This window comes from Brachycentrus maculatus, unplaced genomic scaffold (assembly GCF_059751285.1).
Source record: "Brachycentrus maculatus isolate JH-2025_06_01 unplaced genomic scaffold, ASM5975128v1 h1tg000117l, whole genome shotgun sequence".
Lineage (NCBI taxonomy): Eukaryota > Metazoa > Arthropoda > Insecta > Trichoptera > Brachycentridae > Brachycentrus > Brachycentrus maculatus.
In genome coordinates this window covers 1325001-1343207 of record NW_028280870.1, presented here as the reverse complement: position 1 = coordinate 1343207, position 18207 = coordinate 1325001, and the positions used below count along the sequence as shown (strand labels likewise).

Genomic DNA, 18207 nt, shown 5'->3' with positions numbered 1-18207 from the left:
AAGACCACCTTCATTTGAAGACATGTGAATAATAGATTCAGTATCGATTTCCTTAATTATGTAGAATCGATTATCTAACGAGGCAGTTAATTATGTATGGGGATGGGTCCCGGTGATCAATTTGGGTACGATTGATAGTTTTGAAATAATTAATAAATAATCATTGAATCGAACAATCAATAACATTACAATATACGAAGGCAATTCGATTTTCTTTTCAAAACTTTTTGAGTGTGTTCAAATATTGTTCACATATACTTTTGCACAAAGTATTTGGACAAATTCAAAATGTTGTAAATAAAATAACTTTTGAAAATTTTAAGCTGTCCTGTCCTGTGCTTTAAGCTTTAAGCTGTGCTGTTTCTGTCCGCCTCCGTAGTGTAGTGGTCAGCACGCTCGGCTACCATTCTGGAGGACCCGGGTTCGATTCCCAGGGGGGTAAAATAAATATGTGTGATTTTTTCACTGTAATATTTATTCAATATTACCCTGGACTGGTAACTGAAGCGGAGGGCTGATCACCTTTCCTTCATGTGTGAACGATCAAGATAACACTGCGTTTATATGACGCAGTGCCCTATGCACCATTGGGGTGCGGATAAGGGTTTTATTATTTAATTATTAAATTTTAAGCTGCATAAATTGAAAATCGTGTTTTCAGGTATGTTAAATAATCTTGAAAGATCTTGTATACATCCAAATAAAAGGATCTCTGCTAAATGAATGCTTTCACAATCCAACCACACGTACCGCGTCATGAGATTAATGATATTAAATTTTCAAAAAAATTAGTAGTTTGGTTGAATGAATCATGGATAGAATGGTGAATGCTGCACGTGTGTCGAGTGATCACTTAACCACACTATGGCAGGTCATAAGCCCTGTTAATAACCAGACTTAGAAATAATTCCTCCTCTATGTTCCTTATCTATGATCAAGTGTCAATTTTATAAAAATTGTAAAATGTTTATATTCTTAATTTTCCTCTCTTTTTTGTGTGTATATTAGGTTAAAAACAATAATAAATGTATTAAAAAAGAACTCCGCCGACAAGACACAAAAGATGCCTCGGTAGGTCTCTGCATTTTTTTGAATATGTTTAAAATTATGATTTAAAAAAATGCATTCAATTTATGTTAATTTTTTTTTTAAAGATGTCGTTAATTAATAATAATTCCTTGACTTTTAATAAATTCACTATTTTGAAAATTACATACAAAAATATTTACTAAAATCAAATGCATACATATCATGACGTTTGGAATCGAAAGTAGAGCGGACACCGTTGGCACAAAAAACGCACTTAGAGTGTCAGAAATGAAGACTCTAAGAAGCATATCAGGCAAGAGTCTTCGAGATAGAATAAGAAACGCCTGGATCAGGGAAATATGCGAGACCGAAGATGTCGTTAGGTGGGAAAGGCAACGTATGCGCGTGTGATGAGAATGGAATCTTCCAAACTCCCCCATATCGCACTGTACGGCTAACCCCATGGTAGACGACTCCCGGGCAGACCACCAAAGAGATGGGTCGATAGCTGGAAATCGACATCGCAGGAGTCTAATCCCCCTTAAAAAACAGGCCACATGGCCTACAACAAGACGAAGAAGAAGAAGAAATGCACATAATCTTCTCGGAATGCCAGTAACGTGATATTCAATACAACTTCCGTAATCCTTCAAGTCTCAGGTGTATTCCGTTCCAATTTCTGTTTGACGCTGGAAATGGTAAGTGGAGTTGGAGCAATGCAAATACGAACCAGTGTTCTGCAAATGACACCACATGTAACCACTACAACTTGGTCCTACCTCCGTTTATTTGCATGACGCTAACATTAGTTGTCACTCGGTGAGTGTGAAGCTAAAACATAAAATAGTTCAGCGTCTGAGTTTGAATGTAACGTTTTTTGTTCATTTTCAAAATGCATGTACGGGTGTTTTTTTTTAAATTTAAACTCGCGTACAATAAAACTCTTTTTCATAAATATTTTTTATGTAACATACATATAATATTAAATATAAATATTTATATGTTTCCAACCTTAATGAATGGAAATGAAGCATGGAGTTTATAAACGAGTATTAATAACAAGTTATTGCAATAACATCAATACATACGTATAAAATGGTAAAAACGTGAACGATTTTACCATTCAATCGCACTACACATACGAACGTACGTGATAAGCGCTGTTTTTTTCACCATTCCGCGCTTACCCGCATGACCTACGCGCGCGAGAAAAGATATCTGTTCCAAAAATATTTAATGCGTACGGGATACACTGACAATTTTTTTTCAGGTAACATACCTGACAATATTTTGTGACATCAAAGGTAGTGATTTTTTTGCTTGTTTATAAAAAATATGTCTGAAAATAACCCAAAGGTAGGGTGGTTAAAAAAACAGCACTTACGATTACAATAAAGATAACAGTTTTGTAATAAGTTTAATGGATGTAATGAGGCCGGTATGGTGCCTTTTTTATTAAAAATCCACTCTATTCTCAAACCAACTTTATTTTATTTTTCCTATTTATTTTTAATTGATTTGAATTTCATGTACAGATGAAAAATTGTGACCATACATTGGCGGACTTATTGCTAAGAAGCAATATCTTCCAACCCACCAAATTGATATCTCAGCGCCAATTACGAAGAACATGGATGGCTTGGTATTTATAGGGTTTACGACCAGTCATAGCTTGGTAACATTTACCGCTCTACCCATGATTGACATTCTACCCATGCTGTAAAGGTACTTATTCTTCGACTGACACTTTCTGTCATATACGAGTTCTCGGCAGCATCTATGGTTGAGTTGAGTAAGTTTTTTAAGTTCTTAAACCTTATAAGACCTGACAAAAGTTTTGTGAATAAAGATGTGGACACAATCAAAATATTGTGTTTTATTTATTTTATTGATATAACAACTATGATGAAAAAGCATGTATTGAGTTTGTAAGAATATGAAATTTTGAGCTCACAATGTTAACAATTTTTCATTGGCTAGTTTAAGTGAGGCGTAAAAACAATGTATAAAATTCACTATTATTTTCATAATGACAAAACAACATTACTAAATCTCGAAAAAAAATTGCACATATTTAATTAAAACAAAGTAATAATTAATTACAATCAAAATGGAAAATATCAAAGTTTTTTTGTTGGGGTCAAGGGTTCTTGCATCCCTTATGTCACTGCGACCATATTAGGTCTATTGTGACCTCCCTCTGTATCACAGCTCACTGCCAAGACCTACATGAGTCATGTAACTCACGACCTGTCTTGGTGGTAGAAGCTTCACCTTCTCGGAGTCCAGTAGAGGTCCTCCAAGGATGTGACTTCGTTTGTGAGCGAGTGCCTCACAATTGTAGAGAATGTGGATTGGCGTTTCGTTATCCTCCATACAAAATCTGCATACTGGGGAGTCATGGAGTGAGATTTTTGTCATATGTTAATCACAAAATTAGTGCTTCAAATATAAATTTAAAAAATTAATCAATTTTGATTTGTTTTAACAATCATCTCCCATTTTCTGTAATACAAGGACAGAGAAAGCATTATTTTTCTTATTCTGAATAAAATATTTATATTTTAATATTAAAAGACTTTATTTTGTATTTTTAATGTAATAAGAGTGTAACTTGAAAAAAACTTTTAAACATTCCCCAGTTTGCGCAGGAAAATTTCATTGTTTCTTAAAAGTGAAGCGTTTGAACTTTTGAAAAATTTAATATATATGTACATATATTTATAAATAAAAACGATTGAAGATCTTTGTGCACACGAGTACTTCCTAAAATCATAAATCGTATAGCCAATAAAGAATATAAACGAGCAATAAAAACATCACATAGTCGAAACAATTTTTCATCTTTAGCATTTTTTATTAATCCAGTATCAGCCTACAAAGAAGATAGACCGTTTAAAAGGACGAATAAGATAGAAAGAGGCCATATTTTCTACACCAACTTTATTGCTTCAGAAAAATCTCTTTGATATATGGGGAAAGTAAGAATATTAAACGAGATATCCCACTTTTCACGCGAACACCTGAACAAATGCCACTCCTTTGTCTTTAGCTAGAGTTCTGAGATTAAACATTTGGGATAAACAAAACTTTGGAGTTGTTTCATATTGAAAAGATTTATAAGCCCCGAGTACTTGGAGGGCTTATATAATCAAGAGTCGAGGTCTGTTTGATTTATAAACTTGAACAAGTCTTAAGCGTGCTGTGTCTATTCATACATTATAACAGATTAAAATTGTTGTAGCTTTTAACGTAGGTGTATATTACGTAGCGTACGTACAGGGTGAATCAAACTAGTGATGTGATTAATAAAATGATTTCTACATTGATGGGTTCGGCAGTCACTTTGTGGTAATACATTAATCCATTTTTAACTTAAGATTTACTTGGTAAATACCACTATTTCTTAAAACCTAATATAATACGTGTTTCGACGCATTTCGCATCATTATCGAAATCACCTATGATGATGCTAAATGCATCGAAATACGTGTCACATTAGATTTGAAGAAAAAATGGTATTCACCAAGTAAAACTTAAATTTAAAAATAAATAATAAACTACTTAATCACTAACCATCACGCAGCTACCCCCGGGAGTAGGTAGAGAGAATAGACCGGCACATCACTCAACATTATTATCCTCTTCCACATTCACGCAAAACGTCAAAAATGCTAATGAAGCGACATGAAATTTTTGATATATTTGCATGAGTTTAAAAAATTGAGCAGTGTGGTTGTTAATCATGGTTGAAATGGTGAATGTTACACATGTGTAAAGTAATTATTTACCCAGCCTATGACAGATCAAAAACCGTATAAATACCCGGACTTCCATCTATGTTGAGATGTCAAAACGTATATATAGCTCCTATGTGGAGAATCCCAGATATGTGAACAAGTATTTGGAAATGCTCAAAATGCTGTTCATCTATGTTGACATGTAAAAATTTATAAATTTATCTACACTACTTAGTTAATATGTCATCTTTCGTATGGAATCGATGTCCCAAAGACAAAAAGTCATTCCTATAACATCGCATTAACAACGTTTCGAAACTCGACTTCTAATATGATACCAGGAGTACATAGGAGCGGTAACACTAACGCATTGTACTGAGCACAATGTGCTTCATATATTCAAGAAGACATTGTGGACCGCTTTCGGGGGCCGTTCCACTCGGCATTCACCCCACGTGCCCGGGGGGGGGGGCTCCGGGGGCGCCCTATTGTCGAATGCGAATATGAATTACGCCCCCGTGCGGCGCATGAAAGTTCAGGAAGTTTATCGGGTAAGTTATGGGTTTGCACGAACACACGGGGTATGTGTGAAGGTTTCAGGACATTAAAATGAGTTTAAGGTAGTAAAACGATCTTATTATTTTATGGTCGTAGTAAAAACCACGAATGTACGATATATACTAGTACTACAACTATCATCACGCCATTTCCCCGAAGAGGTATGCATAGAGAATGGAACGCCACACTCCTATGTCCTTTACATATACTCCTCGCTTCTTTCATATCCGTACATCCAGTCATACATGACTTTTGACACCACCAGATTTTAGGTTCCGATTGATCTGATCGTGCCAAGTCTTTATCGGCCGTCCTCATTCTGCTCTCTCACTTACATTCGCCACATAAATTTTCTTAGTCAAATACGTATTCATTCGAACCCTTATCCACACCCTAATAAACGCAAGGTTATTTTGATCGGTAACAGATGAAGGAAAGATGATCAGCTCTCCGCTTCAGATACCAGTCAAGGGTAATATTGAATAAATATTATAGTGAAAATATCCATACAATTGAAAAAAATATACATACAAAGGAAGACAAAAAATTGTCAATAGCACGGCTGTCCAAACTCAAAACACAGTAAAGGACATTTTTTGGTAGTACGTTTTTTTTTGCATTTTTGGGCTAAGTAGATTCTACTTATTCCAAAAATGAAAAAAAAAAACGTACTACAAAAAATGTCCCTTACTGTGTTTTAAGTTTGGACAGCCAAGCAGCGCTATCTGTTAAACGTAACGACAACATACGCAATAACATTGCTCATGGCTCACAGGGTGAATCTTAAAATCATTTTCATCGTTCATTTTCTGCATTACATACGGTGTTTGGAAATGATACGTAATGCATCGAAACACGTTTCAGAATAGATTTTAAGAAACAGTGGTATTTACCAAGTAAAACAATATTTAATATAGAACTAACATATTATAGTAAATATTTTATTTATTGTTTTGGAATTAACTTTGTGGTAAGACATGATAAAATGATTGAGGAAACACTTGCTTTTATACCACTTGAGTTTTATTAAAGACTAATAAAACTAATAAAAATAAAACTCAAGTGGTATAAAAACAGGTATTTCCTTAATCATTATAGTAAATATTATTAATTCCTACCTTCATCCCTATCAAAGGGGTAAGTTTGCCACTTAGCGGTCTGTATTCAAGAGGTCACATAAAGCCCCAAGTCTGTGCACTAATTATTGCTTGCATTGATCCAAACACCGCAGCACTTGCGGTACCCGGGGGTAACTTGACATTGCGGTGGCGAGGGTGACTTTTGTTCGAGTGTCTGGCGCAGGTATAAGGTTATTAATTGCTGATCAAATCAGGGAACTTTGCCAGTTTGTGAAGAAATTTAAGACAAAACACTGAAAACCTAAATTACTATCAAATAACATTTTGAGTGTGTCCAAATACTTGTTCACAAAATCTGGATTATCTCCAATAACAGGAGTTATTTTCATATATTTTTTTGACAAAAAAAATAGTATGATAACTGTAATTGGAGATAATCCAGATTTTGTGAAGAAGTATGTGGACACACTCAAAATGTTGTAAATAAATTGTCCGGTCAAATTATAAGCTTAAATAATAAAAATGAAAATTATATTTTCTGGCGTTTCTCATGTGTGTGATTATAATCCAGGATTCGGACTTCACATACTAATAAAATAGTTTCTGCTCAATAAAAAGCTTCTTTTCATCTCACCAATAGATGTCTCTAGTGAAGTTCTAGTGATTCAAGAAAAGTGTTTAAAAATTGGTTAATTTATATTGAACTTCCAAGAATGTGAGTAGAGTGGTTGTCAATAATGGGTAGAATTGGTAAATGTTACACGTGTGTCAAGTGATCATTTAAACCAGCCTATGATGGCCGTCAGCCCTGTTAATGCCCAGACTTCCTTATTCTTCTTCATCTTTGATGAGTTGTCAAAAAAAATTACTATCAAATCTCTCCTTAAGTGGAATACCACTTAAGAGGAATAATAATTGTAATAACACAAAGTGAACGATGAATGCTAAGGAGAGTGTTATATTACCATACCACAAAGTTAAAAATGCTTTTATTATACAAAATAAACAATCACTTCAAAGTAGGCAGAGAGAATTTAATACCACACCACTCTGTCTTTGCAAATCATCTTTGCCTTTCCACATTCATGCATCTTCTCAAACATACCCGCTGACTGTTCCGATTCTTGACCACATTCAAGTAACTCACAGTCTGAAATAACATTTCAACTTTTTTGACTCCAAATGCCAGCTGTGGAATAATTTTTTGCATAAAAACGATAGAGGCTAAGACTTAAGATACCTCAAGACACCTTAAATATGTATAGATTAACTGATATCATGAATACATAATAATAAATCAGGTAAAAATATGTTATATATAACTTCATATTTGTAAAAAGCCAGTCATAAAAAATGTTTGGAAGATACATATATGTATATCCATATTATGTACAGGGCTTTTTTTCATGTAACGCGGCGGAACGGCGCATATACTATGTTTATTTATTTAAATCGTAAAAAATGATAAAACATTTTATTGTTATGAATATTTATATGATATTTGAAAATGTTTTTTTCAGTAGAAAGCTTTACATGAAGCGAGTTCTGGGACCTTTTTTTTGTTTAAAAAAAAAGACCTAAAGTATTCTTAGCCTTAATAAAAAACATGAAAACATACAACATATTGCCTTTTTTAAATATTAACAGCAAAAGAATATGTGTGTAGAAGATAATTCTACCAACAGCTGGAATATTTCTAGAACTTTCTCAGAATAAATGACATTCATGAATTATCTTTTGTCAGAAATCAATTTCCCTTGTTTCCGGGATTCCCGATACCAATTTTCGAGTAGATTTGTTCCTCAATCCCCGCCCGACTCGACACTCGGGTATAAATAGATTTAATCGATGCCCTTCGAAAAATGGGAGCTGAAAAACAATCCTCGTTAATCGGTTACACTCGGGTGTAGTCGGCGATGATCGGCTGTTTCCGTCACAGGGGCGTCACGAGCAATTAGCGCAGACAAAAGCAGGTAAGCACTATCCTTAAGCCTTCGAACAACTTCCCACTCTAGTGGAAGGATGTCATTTGTGAGGGTGGAATCAGGCTCCCAGGGCGACCACGCTTTAATAAATATTGGATGATTTCATTACGAGGGTTCGAGAATTACTACATACATGTGTGCGTTTCAACTAATTACTTATATGGGAAAACCAGCTTGCGAAGATTATCGTTAATTAAAATATACTCAATAACCACCACGCCACTTCCCAGCAGGAGTAGACCGAGAGAATACAATACGGTACCAATCTGTCTTTGCAAACAACATTCCCCTCTTCCATATTCATGCATCTCCTTATACATACATACCTACTAATCCGACTCCTGATCTGACCACTTTTAAGTATTTGAAATTCGTTTTCCTCTGCTCCTATTTATAACTACGTCCGCCTCATCAATTTAATGTACTTTTCTTTCTTCACTCATTCATTTCATATGCCCAAACCATCTTAACACACCTTTCATAATGCTTACTTATTATTTTTCATTATTCTCATAGATGAGAGGATTTATGTGGTCCGTTATCCGTCTCTTGTGATATGGACTGCCAACTATCACACCATCGCTTTGGAGGTCTTTCAGATGATCTTATTCTTCAATTTCCTTATTTCTGAAGTTTTTATAAAGATTTGTTTCTCGCTGTGTCTGCCCTGGTCTCTTTCCCATATGTGGCAATCGGTCTTACGCCTGTGTTATATATTTTTACTTTGCTTTCAATATTCATGTGTTTATTCTTCCAGATCATCCTACTGGAAATCTCAAACATGTCTTATTTATTTGTACTTTGCTGTCTAATAAATACTACTATTAATTAGATTTACGCACAGGCCCACACTCTGGAAAGTACTGGAAGCTTATGGGGTGCCTGCGAAATTAGTGGAGCTTATTAAGTCCCTTCACCTCAATAGTGAATGCCGTATGAGAGTTGACGGTGTTGTCACGGATTGGTTTGGGGTCTCTACCGGAGTCAGACAAGGCTGCGTCCTTGCACCGTTTCTCTTCATCATCCTCATGGATTTCATTCTTCGAAAGTCATTACCATCTGACCGAGGTATATCCATCTCCCCCTCCCGGAAACTCTGCGACCTAGAGTACGCAGATGATGCTGTTTTAATTGATGACTCCGTCGAGGGTCTTCAATTGATCGTCGACAGGGTAAATAGGTACTCTACGCACATGGGGCTTACAATAAATGTTGCAAAAATCCATATGTTGTGCAACAGCTCATGCCTAGATGCCCAACAACCCTTGACGTTGAGTAACCAGCGCATCGAAAGGGTAGAGAGTTTCAAGTACTTGGGAGTGTACGCGACTGAAAATGGCAGCCTTCAAAAGGAACTGGGAGTGCGATTAGGACTCGCTGGGTCCGCATTTAACAGTATGAAGGCTGTCTGGAGATCGGATTTATACTCGGTGAAAACCAAATGCCGCCTATACAATGCCTGCATTGCTCCTATTCTCTTATACGGCTGTGAAACATGGCACCTTACAAGGGCCCAGAGCAGCCGTGTACTAAGCTTTGAGAACAGGTGTTTGCGGAGAATCTTAGGCGTGCGGTGGTTTGACTTTGTGAGGAATGAAGAGATAAGGCGTAGGACGCAGCAAATCTTGGTCACAACTGTCTTCAAGAAAAGGCGATTCAGTTGGCTTGGCCATGTACTCCGCATGCCTCCTGAGAGCCTTAATCAAGCTTGCCTCTTTTACAAGGCATCAGGTTCGCACCGCCCAGGACGACCACTGCTGACAATTCGTCGGCAGTTCTCGTCAGAACTTCGGGACGCGGATCTGACTTGGGAGGTTGCAAGGGAGCTGGCAGCCGACAGAAAAGCCTGGAGACAGTTTGTGGACTCCATATGCTCCACCTAGGGAGTGGATATGGTTATATTATTATTATTTATTAATTAGATTTACTCACCATAGAGATGTTGGAATAGCAGACACCCTTCTCGGAGCAGTCCTGATTGTCTCCACAGTTGTCTGACTTCACTGTCACCTTCAGCCTCACGCACTGCACACCCCAGCTCTCGGACACCACTGGAAAAAATAAGCATCTTAGTGCTAAAGCCTCTTACAGGTTTCTTTGCTTCAATTCTAAAAGGAAATTTCTATGAACACTAAATGGATGTTACAAATGTCATATAGCTTTATACCGGCTTAATCTGGGTTGGCTTTATACACATACACAAACACCTATATCAAAATATAAATAAAGACTCAGTAAAAAATTAGATACACACTTATGAATATCCTACTAAGTTAAGTGAAAAAGTAACGTAAAGTGATCTCTTAAGCAAAGCAAATGCCAGGTCGCAAGACCTGAAATGCTCAGACTTCCATCTTCTTTCATAAAACTATATGCTTCTTCTCAAGCTGAAACCCCTATACTATAAAATTATATAAATTTCAGTAAATCTTAAAAAAAGGAAAAAAAATATTTGCATGATTATCTTCATTGAATACCTATACATACATAGGTTTTCAAACGATATTGGAATACAGACGTGTCTTTGCATTTCGCGACGCATCCACGCCAAGCAATAACGTATTTACTAAACACTTTAGCAAGGGCGACCAACCCGCGGCCCGCGGGCCGCATGCGACCCTCCGGCTGTCTTCTTGCTGAACGCGGAGCATTTCACACATTTTTTCTAAGTGTACATAAAACCACCAAAAGAACATTCCATTGTGCGTAGTTCGTATCATATCCCATAAATGGAAGTATATCACTATCCTGACAATTTATTTTATGGTATATTCGTGTTAACAATCACAATATTTTGCGATTGACTTTTAAATACACATTGATAAGAATACAAGCTGCTATAACCGACTGCTAGAGCGACTCAAAGTCAAAATGCTATGTAAAAGCTAATTATGCAATAGCCATGATACGAGGCGAATGAAGCATATTAACTCCCAAATGAGAACAAGAATCACTGATGTGCATTTGGAAAACTGTTTGCGTGTAGCAACAACATCAATCGTTAACGTATCAACATTGATGCACTTAGTTCTGACAAACAAAATCAGACGTCTCACAGATTTAAAATTGTTTAATTTTACATTTTTATTATTTGTAAAGCCTAACTCTTATTTTATTAATATGTTTGATAACATTTATGTTGTATCTTCATAGAAAAAATATATTTCATGTTTACTTTGAATAATAAAATAAATTTTGTTTTTTGGCCCGGAAAGAAATCTGATATCTAAAATCTGGCCCAGCTACTGAAAATGTTGGCCACCCATGCACTATGGTGTCTTATAAGACAGATCGAGAACTTTAGTCTTCGTCTGTCCGTGCATCTAAATGGACGAGAATTTTTCTTTCCGGCAAAGAAAACAGAGGGCATTTCAAATAATGGTGAGACACGACTTGTTCCTTTGTGGAGCTCGAAGCGCAGAATAAATAGTTTCTTATCTCGGATGGGAAACCAATATCGGCGGGCAAAAAGATTTCCGATCGAAAGGCATAACTCGAGATTTGAGCTGACTCGAAGGATACAAAATCAAATAAATCCAGACCTGGAGTGAATTCAGAGACCGGGCGTTTCACAATGTTACAGACGTTGACCTTTGCTGGGGTATAACTTATATTAGTTATAAAAAAATTGAAGCGAGGGTGGACGAATACCAAAACTTTTGCAATCTAATAAGATCGCCTTGTGACTCTCAAATTCCGTTTTTTTAATTTATTTTTCCTTTCTTTTGCTCGTACTCAAACCATCTCAACACACATTTCTTAATTTTGATCTATAATGCTTATATCAGTCTTCTCCTGTTTCCTTATTTCACCATTCGAACATCTATCATACATACTTTTGCCGTACATTAATCTGAGATACCGTATCTCTACTGCGGTCAGTCTACTTTTACCCTTTCTCCATGGTATCTCCATGCTACACATAAAAACATTAAGGTGTGAACCAGAACTCCTTTGTTTACTACCAGTTTAGCTCTCACTTATAGGTATTTATTTGCTTTAAATTATTTCAGTGTACCGTTCCCAGGATTCACTATCTTTTCTTTATCTTTATCAATCTTTCCATCCATAGAAAACAAATTTTATAAAAATACGAATTTCATAAATTTCCCCAATCACTATTATTGTACATGATCTTTGTACATTCATGTCTTTCAAAAATGAAGACTAAATATGTCAACATTCATTAGCAAATCAATTTCAAAAAGGTTTAAATATTGTGAATAAATCTTCAATACTCTCATCTGCACCCGATGGTGCATAGGGCACTGCATCATATAATCGCAGTGTTATCGTGATCGTTAACTCACTAAGGATCATCAAAGTGATCAGCCCTCCGTTTCAGGTACCAGTCCAGGGTAGTATTAAATAAATATTACAGTGAAAAAAAAAACACTTTTTTTTTCTTTTACAAAAATGTAAATAAAATTAGTATATAACCACTCGATTTTTATGTCTACCAGTTTCGAGACGTACCCGTCTCTTCGTCAGGACAATCACTAACACAGCATGCAAACAATACTACCCTTCACCACCATAGCACCGTTTACACACTCAAAACTACACAAAATGTCTAACACATGCGATTTTTCTTATATTTATTTGACCCCCCCCTGGGAATCGAACCCGGGACCTCCAGTACGGTAGCCAAATATGTCGACCATTACAAAACGGAGGCGGACAAAATAAACAACTGGTGAAAATAAGGTATTGTGAATAAATAAATATCTGTCGGGCGTCATATTTTTGAAACGTGCGAAAGGGCCCTTCATTATTTAACTCGTAAAACGAAAACAAGTTATTTGAAACACGAGTGCTTTGAAATTCTATTGTTATTGTTGGATATTTCCTTTCCCTAAAACACTTTAACCTAGCCAGCAATATTAGTATGTTATAATTTTGTGTCTTGTTTGTTTTCGCTGTTTGATGAAGGTAAAATCCAAACACTTTCGTGTAGTTACGTAAATCCCTGGAAATTGGGAAATTTGTTATTCGCCGTGTTATTTAAAATTTCTCGTCGAGCTCTCGCGTGTGTATTTTGTCACAAGTTTGTTTAATACTGTTGTTTGCCAGTATCGCTGTTGACCAATATTTGGTAATTCATATTTTCACAGAACTTTATGTGTGAATACTATGTTTGTTGTTATTGACTAATTTTATAGGGGTATGTCCCATGTTTTGTCCGCCTCCGTAGTGTAATGGTCAACACGCTCGGCTACCGTACTGGAGATCCCGGGTTCGATTCCCAGGGGGGTAAAATAAATATGAGTGATTTTTTCACTGTAATATTTATTCAATATTACCCTGGACTGGTAACTGAAGCGGAGGGCTGATCACCTTTCATTCATGTGTTAACGATTAAGATAACACTGCGTTTATATTATGCAGTGCCTTATGCACCATTGGGGTACGGATAGGGGTTTGAATGAATGTCCTATACCTATGGGTGGCCTTTTCCTGTGGACGCTAATCAAATCCATGAACTTTTGTTCTGACCTACATATATCTGCAATGAAGTGATGCATATGGCATCGGAAAATGAAGGGTTATGTCGGTTGTTGAGTATATGAAGCACGGTTATCAGTTCTGCGCTCCGGGTATTACGATCTAGGAGTGGAATATATTTTATAGATTTAGCATCACACGGTGTTTAAAAATGATGCGGAATCCATCGAAACACGTGTCACAATAGATTTTAAGAAATAGTTGTATTAACCAAGCAAAACTTTAATTAAAAATTAATAGATATTACCATAAAGTGCCACATCAATTAATGAGAAGACATTTTGTAATACAAACAATATTAATAATATATTAAAATATATCATACTGTGTAGCTTTTATAAATCAAATCCTTCGTATACATAGGTTTTTATTTTAATAAAATGGAAAAGTGTTAAAATCCGCCTAAAATCTGGCGGTGTCAAAAGTCTGCGTAATCGGAGGGCATGTATGACTAGATGTATGGATGTGAAGGAGGCTAGGAGTGTATGTCAGGACAGAAGAGTGTGGCGTTCCATCCTCTCTGCCTACCCCTGCGGGGAAACGGCGTGATGGTAGTAGTAGTAGTAGTAGAAAAGTGTTTACGTTTTATTTTTACGTACCGTAGAACGAGGCTACTTGAACTTTGAACTGCGTTACTGGAGCCCAGTACAAAAAAAAGAAATCTTTATTTGGTCTACAATAATGAAAGAAATACTTAAGTGTCACCTGTCAGGGAAACAATGATAGTGTCGAAACGTTCATTATTGTAGACCAAATACAGATCTAAATATTTTTTTGTACTGGGCTCAAGTAACACATCGAATTTCAAGTAGCCCCGTTCTATGGTATTTAATAATGTACCTTTAAAGGCAATCTAAATGCGCATTTATATATTTGCATCCACAGTACAAATAAATATATAATGTGCGCACATTGATGTCAAAATGAATTCCAAAAATTTCCCTTTCCAAGCCAATATAAAAGTAACCTTACAATGGTTTATTGCATTAAATCGCTATAAAAACAAACGTCACAGGAAATGGAATCGTTATATGCGTAGCAAACTGTAGTAATGGTTGAGACATTGTTTTTTATAGAAATGTTATGGTAAAAATAACTTGTATGGGATACAATATACGAAGAAAGAAATGATGTGTTTAGTGATCTGAATGCAGGTCATAAAATTTTATATGTTTTTTTTTTGCAGAATGAGACTACGATTATTTCTACGAGTATATTCTACACCGAATAATAGATAATGTATTGTCTACTATTTAAAGCTCCTTGACATCTCGTGAGTGGGCTAAAAGTACCTCTTTTTGACATTTTTTTAAAGTAAAAGTACATTTTTTAATGTGGTGGAAACCCATATTTTTTAACAAGTATTAGAACACACTCAAAATGTTGTCTTTAAAAACTATTGGTCGAATTATAAGCTAAATAAAAATATTTAATACATGTTTTCAGGCGTTCCCCAGTTTGTAAAAATAATCCGGGGTTCGGATCCTACATACGAATAAAAGGGTCTCAGCTTAATAAAAGCTTTCTTAATCCAACATAGATGTCTGTTGTAAACTCATATGTAATGTATCATGAGACTAATGATTACCCAGACTTCTATATTCTTCTTCATCTATGTTGGGATGTCAAAATAAAAAATAACATCTAAATGGAGAAAACCCAGATATGTGAACAGGTATTTGGACATACCCAAAATGTTATGAATCAAAATACTTATAGATATCTCAACGTGATATAAAACATCTATTGTTATTTTTTATATAAAAGGAGATGGAAGTATAAGCATCCTAGAACTTACGACCTGGCAATAGGTGAACGATAAACAAGTGTATAGAGTGATCGCTTAAGCCAGGCAAATGCCAGGTCGTAAGCCCTGGGATGCTCAAACATCCATCTTCATATGAAAAAGAAGATAGATTTTCATATCAAGTTGAGACACCAATAATATTGACGTTTTATCCGTAGGGTGAATAATCCATTGTCTGATGTAAAAAGTTTTCTTTAATTTTTTTTATTTGCAAAGCACCCAAAATTGAGTGATACATGCCATACTAGTGATTTTACTTAAACATTTTTTTTGTGATTTTACTTGAGGTTACTTTAACGTTTTTGCCATACTTTTGTAAATTTTTTTTATGACCAGTGGCGGTTCTTCCATAGAAGCCCATAAGCTTGGCTTGCCTAACTACTCCGAATAAAAATTACCAAATCTGCATCAAATGATTAAAAATTCATAATTTTTTAATTATCGTTTAAATTATTGTTCGTAGTACTGGAATCATCTAGCCGTGAATAGCCGAGATAACAATATATTGTTTATCTTTTTAATGTTTTTTTGGGGGCTTACTGTACTGGGAATGGTAAGAAGTGAAGAAATTAAAGGTAAGTCATGTATTCACGAAAGAGAAAAATAAGGGCTTGCCTTACTACTAAACCCTAGGCACGCCACTGGACCGCACTATTGATATTTTGGGAGTTAATTGATAAGAGGTGTTGGAAATTCAGCGGGAAGGACAAACCCTCCGAGCGAATGTCCTGAATGAACTCAAGGGAGTAAGGGGCAGTTAAATAATATGTGGTCAGCAGTCTCATCCTCCTCTACACATGCGCATAATGAACAAGTTACTATGTAAATTTTTTGAGGTGGGATGCAAGTATAGTATATCCGATCCTCAGCCTGCTATATAATAAGTTATACTAATATTGTCAGAATGCCTACTTAGCTAATCAGAAGTTATCCCTGTTGTATTTTAGTTTAAAAAAAAAAACAAAAAAACAATTTAGAGGTAAGGTAAAATATTTATGTAAAGGTTTCGCACAATTCCATTTTACAGCATAGTGAAAGCGTCTACGGATCCAAATAGAAAACAAACGAAAAGGAATAATAAAGTGCTTCTGTGAAGTCTTGTGTGAAACTCTTTATTTATTTATTTAAAGAAGCACAGGACTTTTGACTCGAACTACGCAGAGAATGCCACCTGCTCTGATAGAATATTAATGTCTGCCTCAAAACAATGAGAGGAATTCGCTCTAAGACGAAGATATAGGGCAGGCACGACAAACTTGTTGTGTAACATGGCCCAAATAAATTCAAGGATCTAAAGTAGGTATTGAAAACGGAAAAATAGCGAATTTATATTTGATACATCAATTAATAAGCATAAAAAACAATTCATGATGGTTTCTGCTAACTTAATTATTTTCACATTTGATATAGCACAGTTTTTATTGGAAAAATAAAGATTATGTCGAAAATAACTGTTTTTAAACACTAAAAAATGTTTTTTATAAAAAATATTTCTAGATAAAAAAAATCATGTTTTTTCTTTTTTTATAAAACGTAAAACCTCTACTTTCAGAGGCTTGTCTGCAATTAGAAAAGTAAGAAAAGGTAAGGTTAATGTGAAAATACATTACAAACACCTAGACCATTTAGAAATAAATCTTTGGCGAATTTATTTTACAACTGGCGGATATAGAACTCGCGACGCCAGTTTCGCAGCCGAGCGTCTACGTACAATGCCTGTCTATGTTGAGATATCGATAAAAACCTTGAAACTAATTCAAGTTCACGAATAATCGTCCTGGAGGACCGCATTTGAACCGCGAACCATGCGTTTGTTTTTTGAAACCGTAAAGTTTTTATGTTTGTCACGCAACACCGGCAGCGCCAGCGCTAGCGGGAAGCTCTTCATGAACATTACAGACAGATGGCACAAAACTTGAGAGAAATAAATACGTGACTTACGAAAAATTTGCATAAACTTTGCACTGAGACAGCGGTGGCCAACCCAAAGCATACTGTAGGACCAGTCAACTCGCAGATCAAATTACATCTTACGATAACACATAGACCAGACGCCTTTCTGGTATCATGCATGATAAAAATAGTGAATGACGTTGGTACCATAAACCAAGCTAGGACAGAAAATGTCGAACCCTCTTCTAGTGGAACGGAAGGCCTGTTGACGACAATCAATAGTCAATAATCAAGTACAGTTGCACAGTAGTTAGGCACAGATTGGTGAAAATAACACTGGACCACAGTTGCTAGATGCAATGAGAGAAAAATAGCTCTGAGCGAGATGAAACCCTGAAATCCAAATCAGCCAAGAACTTGGAGTTATCTTATATTATTTAAAGGGATCCAGGAATGCGATTTAAAACTTTCCAAAAGAATGTGATTACTGACAAAATCAATATTTCAAAATGATTTTCATGGCTATATCGATGATGGTCATGTTGGTCAGCACTCTCAGCTACCGTACTGGTGGTCCCGGGCTCGATTCCCCGGGGGGGGGTCAAATAAAT

At 35.8% G+C, this 18207-nt stretch overlaps 1 protein-coding gene across 2 annotated transcripts in view; it reads right to left on the bottom strand.

The window, feature by feature from the left end:
• Positions 1 to 18207, bottom strand: part of LOC148309806 (uncharacterized) — a 182386-nt gene that overhangs the window by 55577 nt on the left and 108602 nt on the right. For both annotated transcript variants that reach the window (XM_088259469.1, XM_088259470.1), the window contains exon 5: positions 10324 to 10442. In XM_088259469.1, the coding sequence (XP_088115595.1) occupies positions 10324 to 10442 (119 nt within the window). The remainder of the gene's footprint in view (positions 1 to 10323; positions 10443 to 18207) is intronic.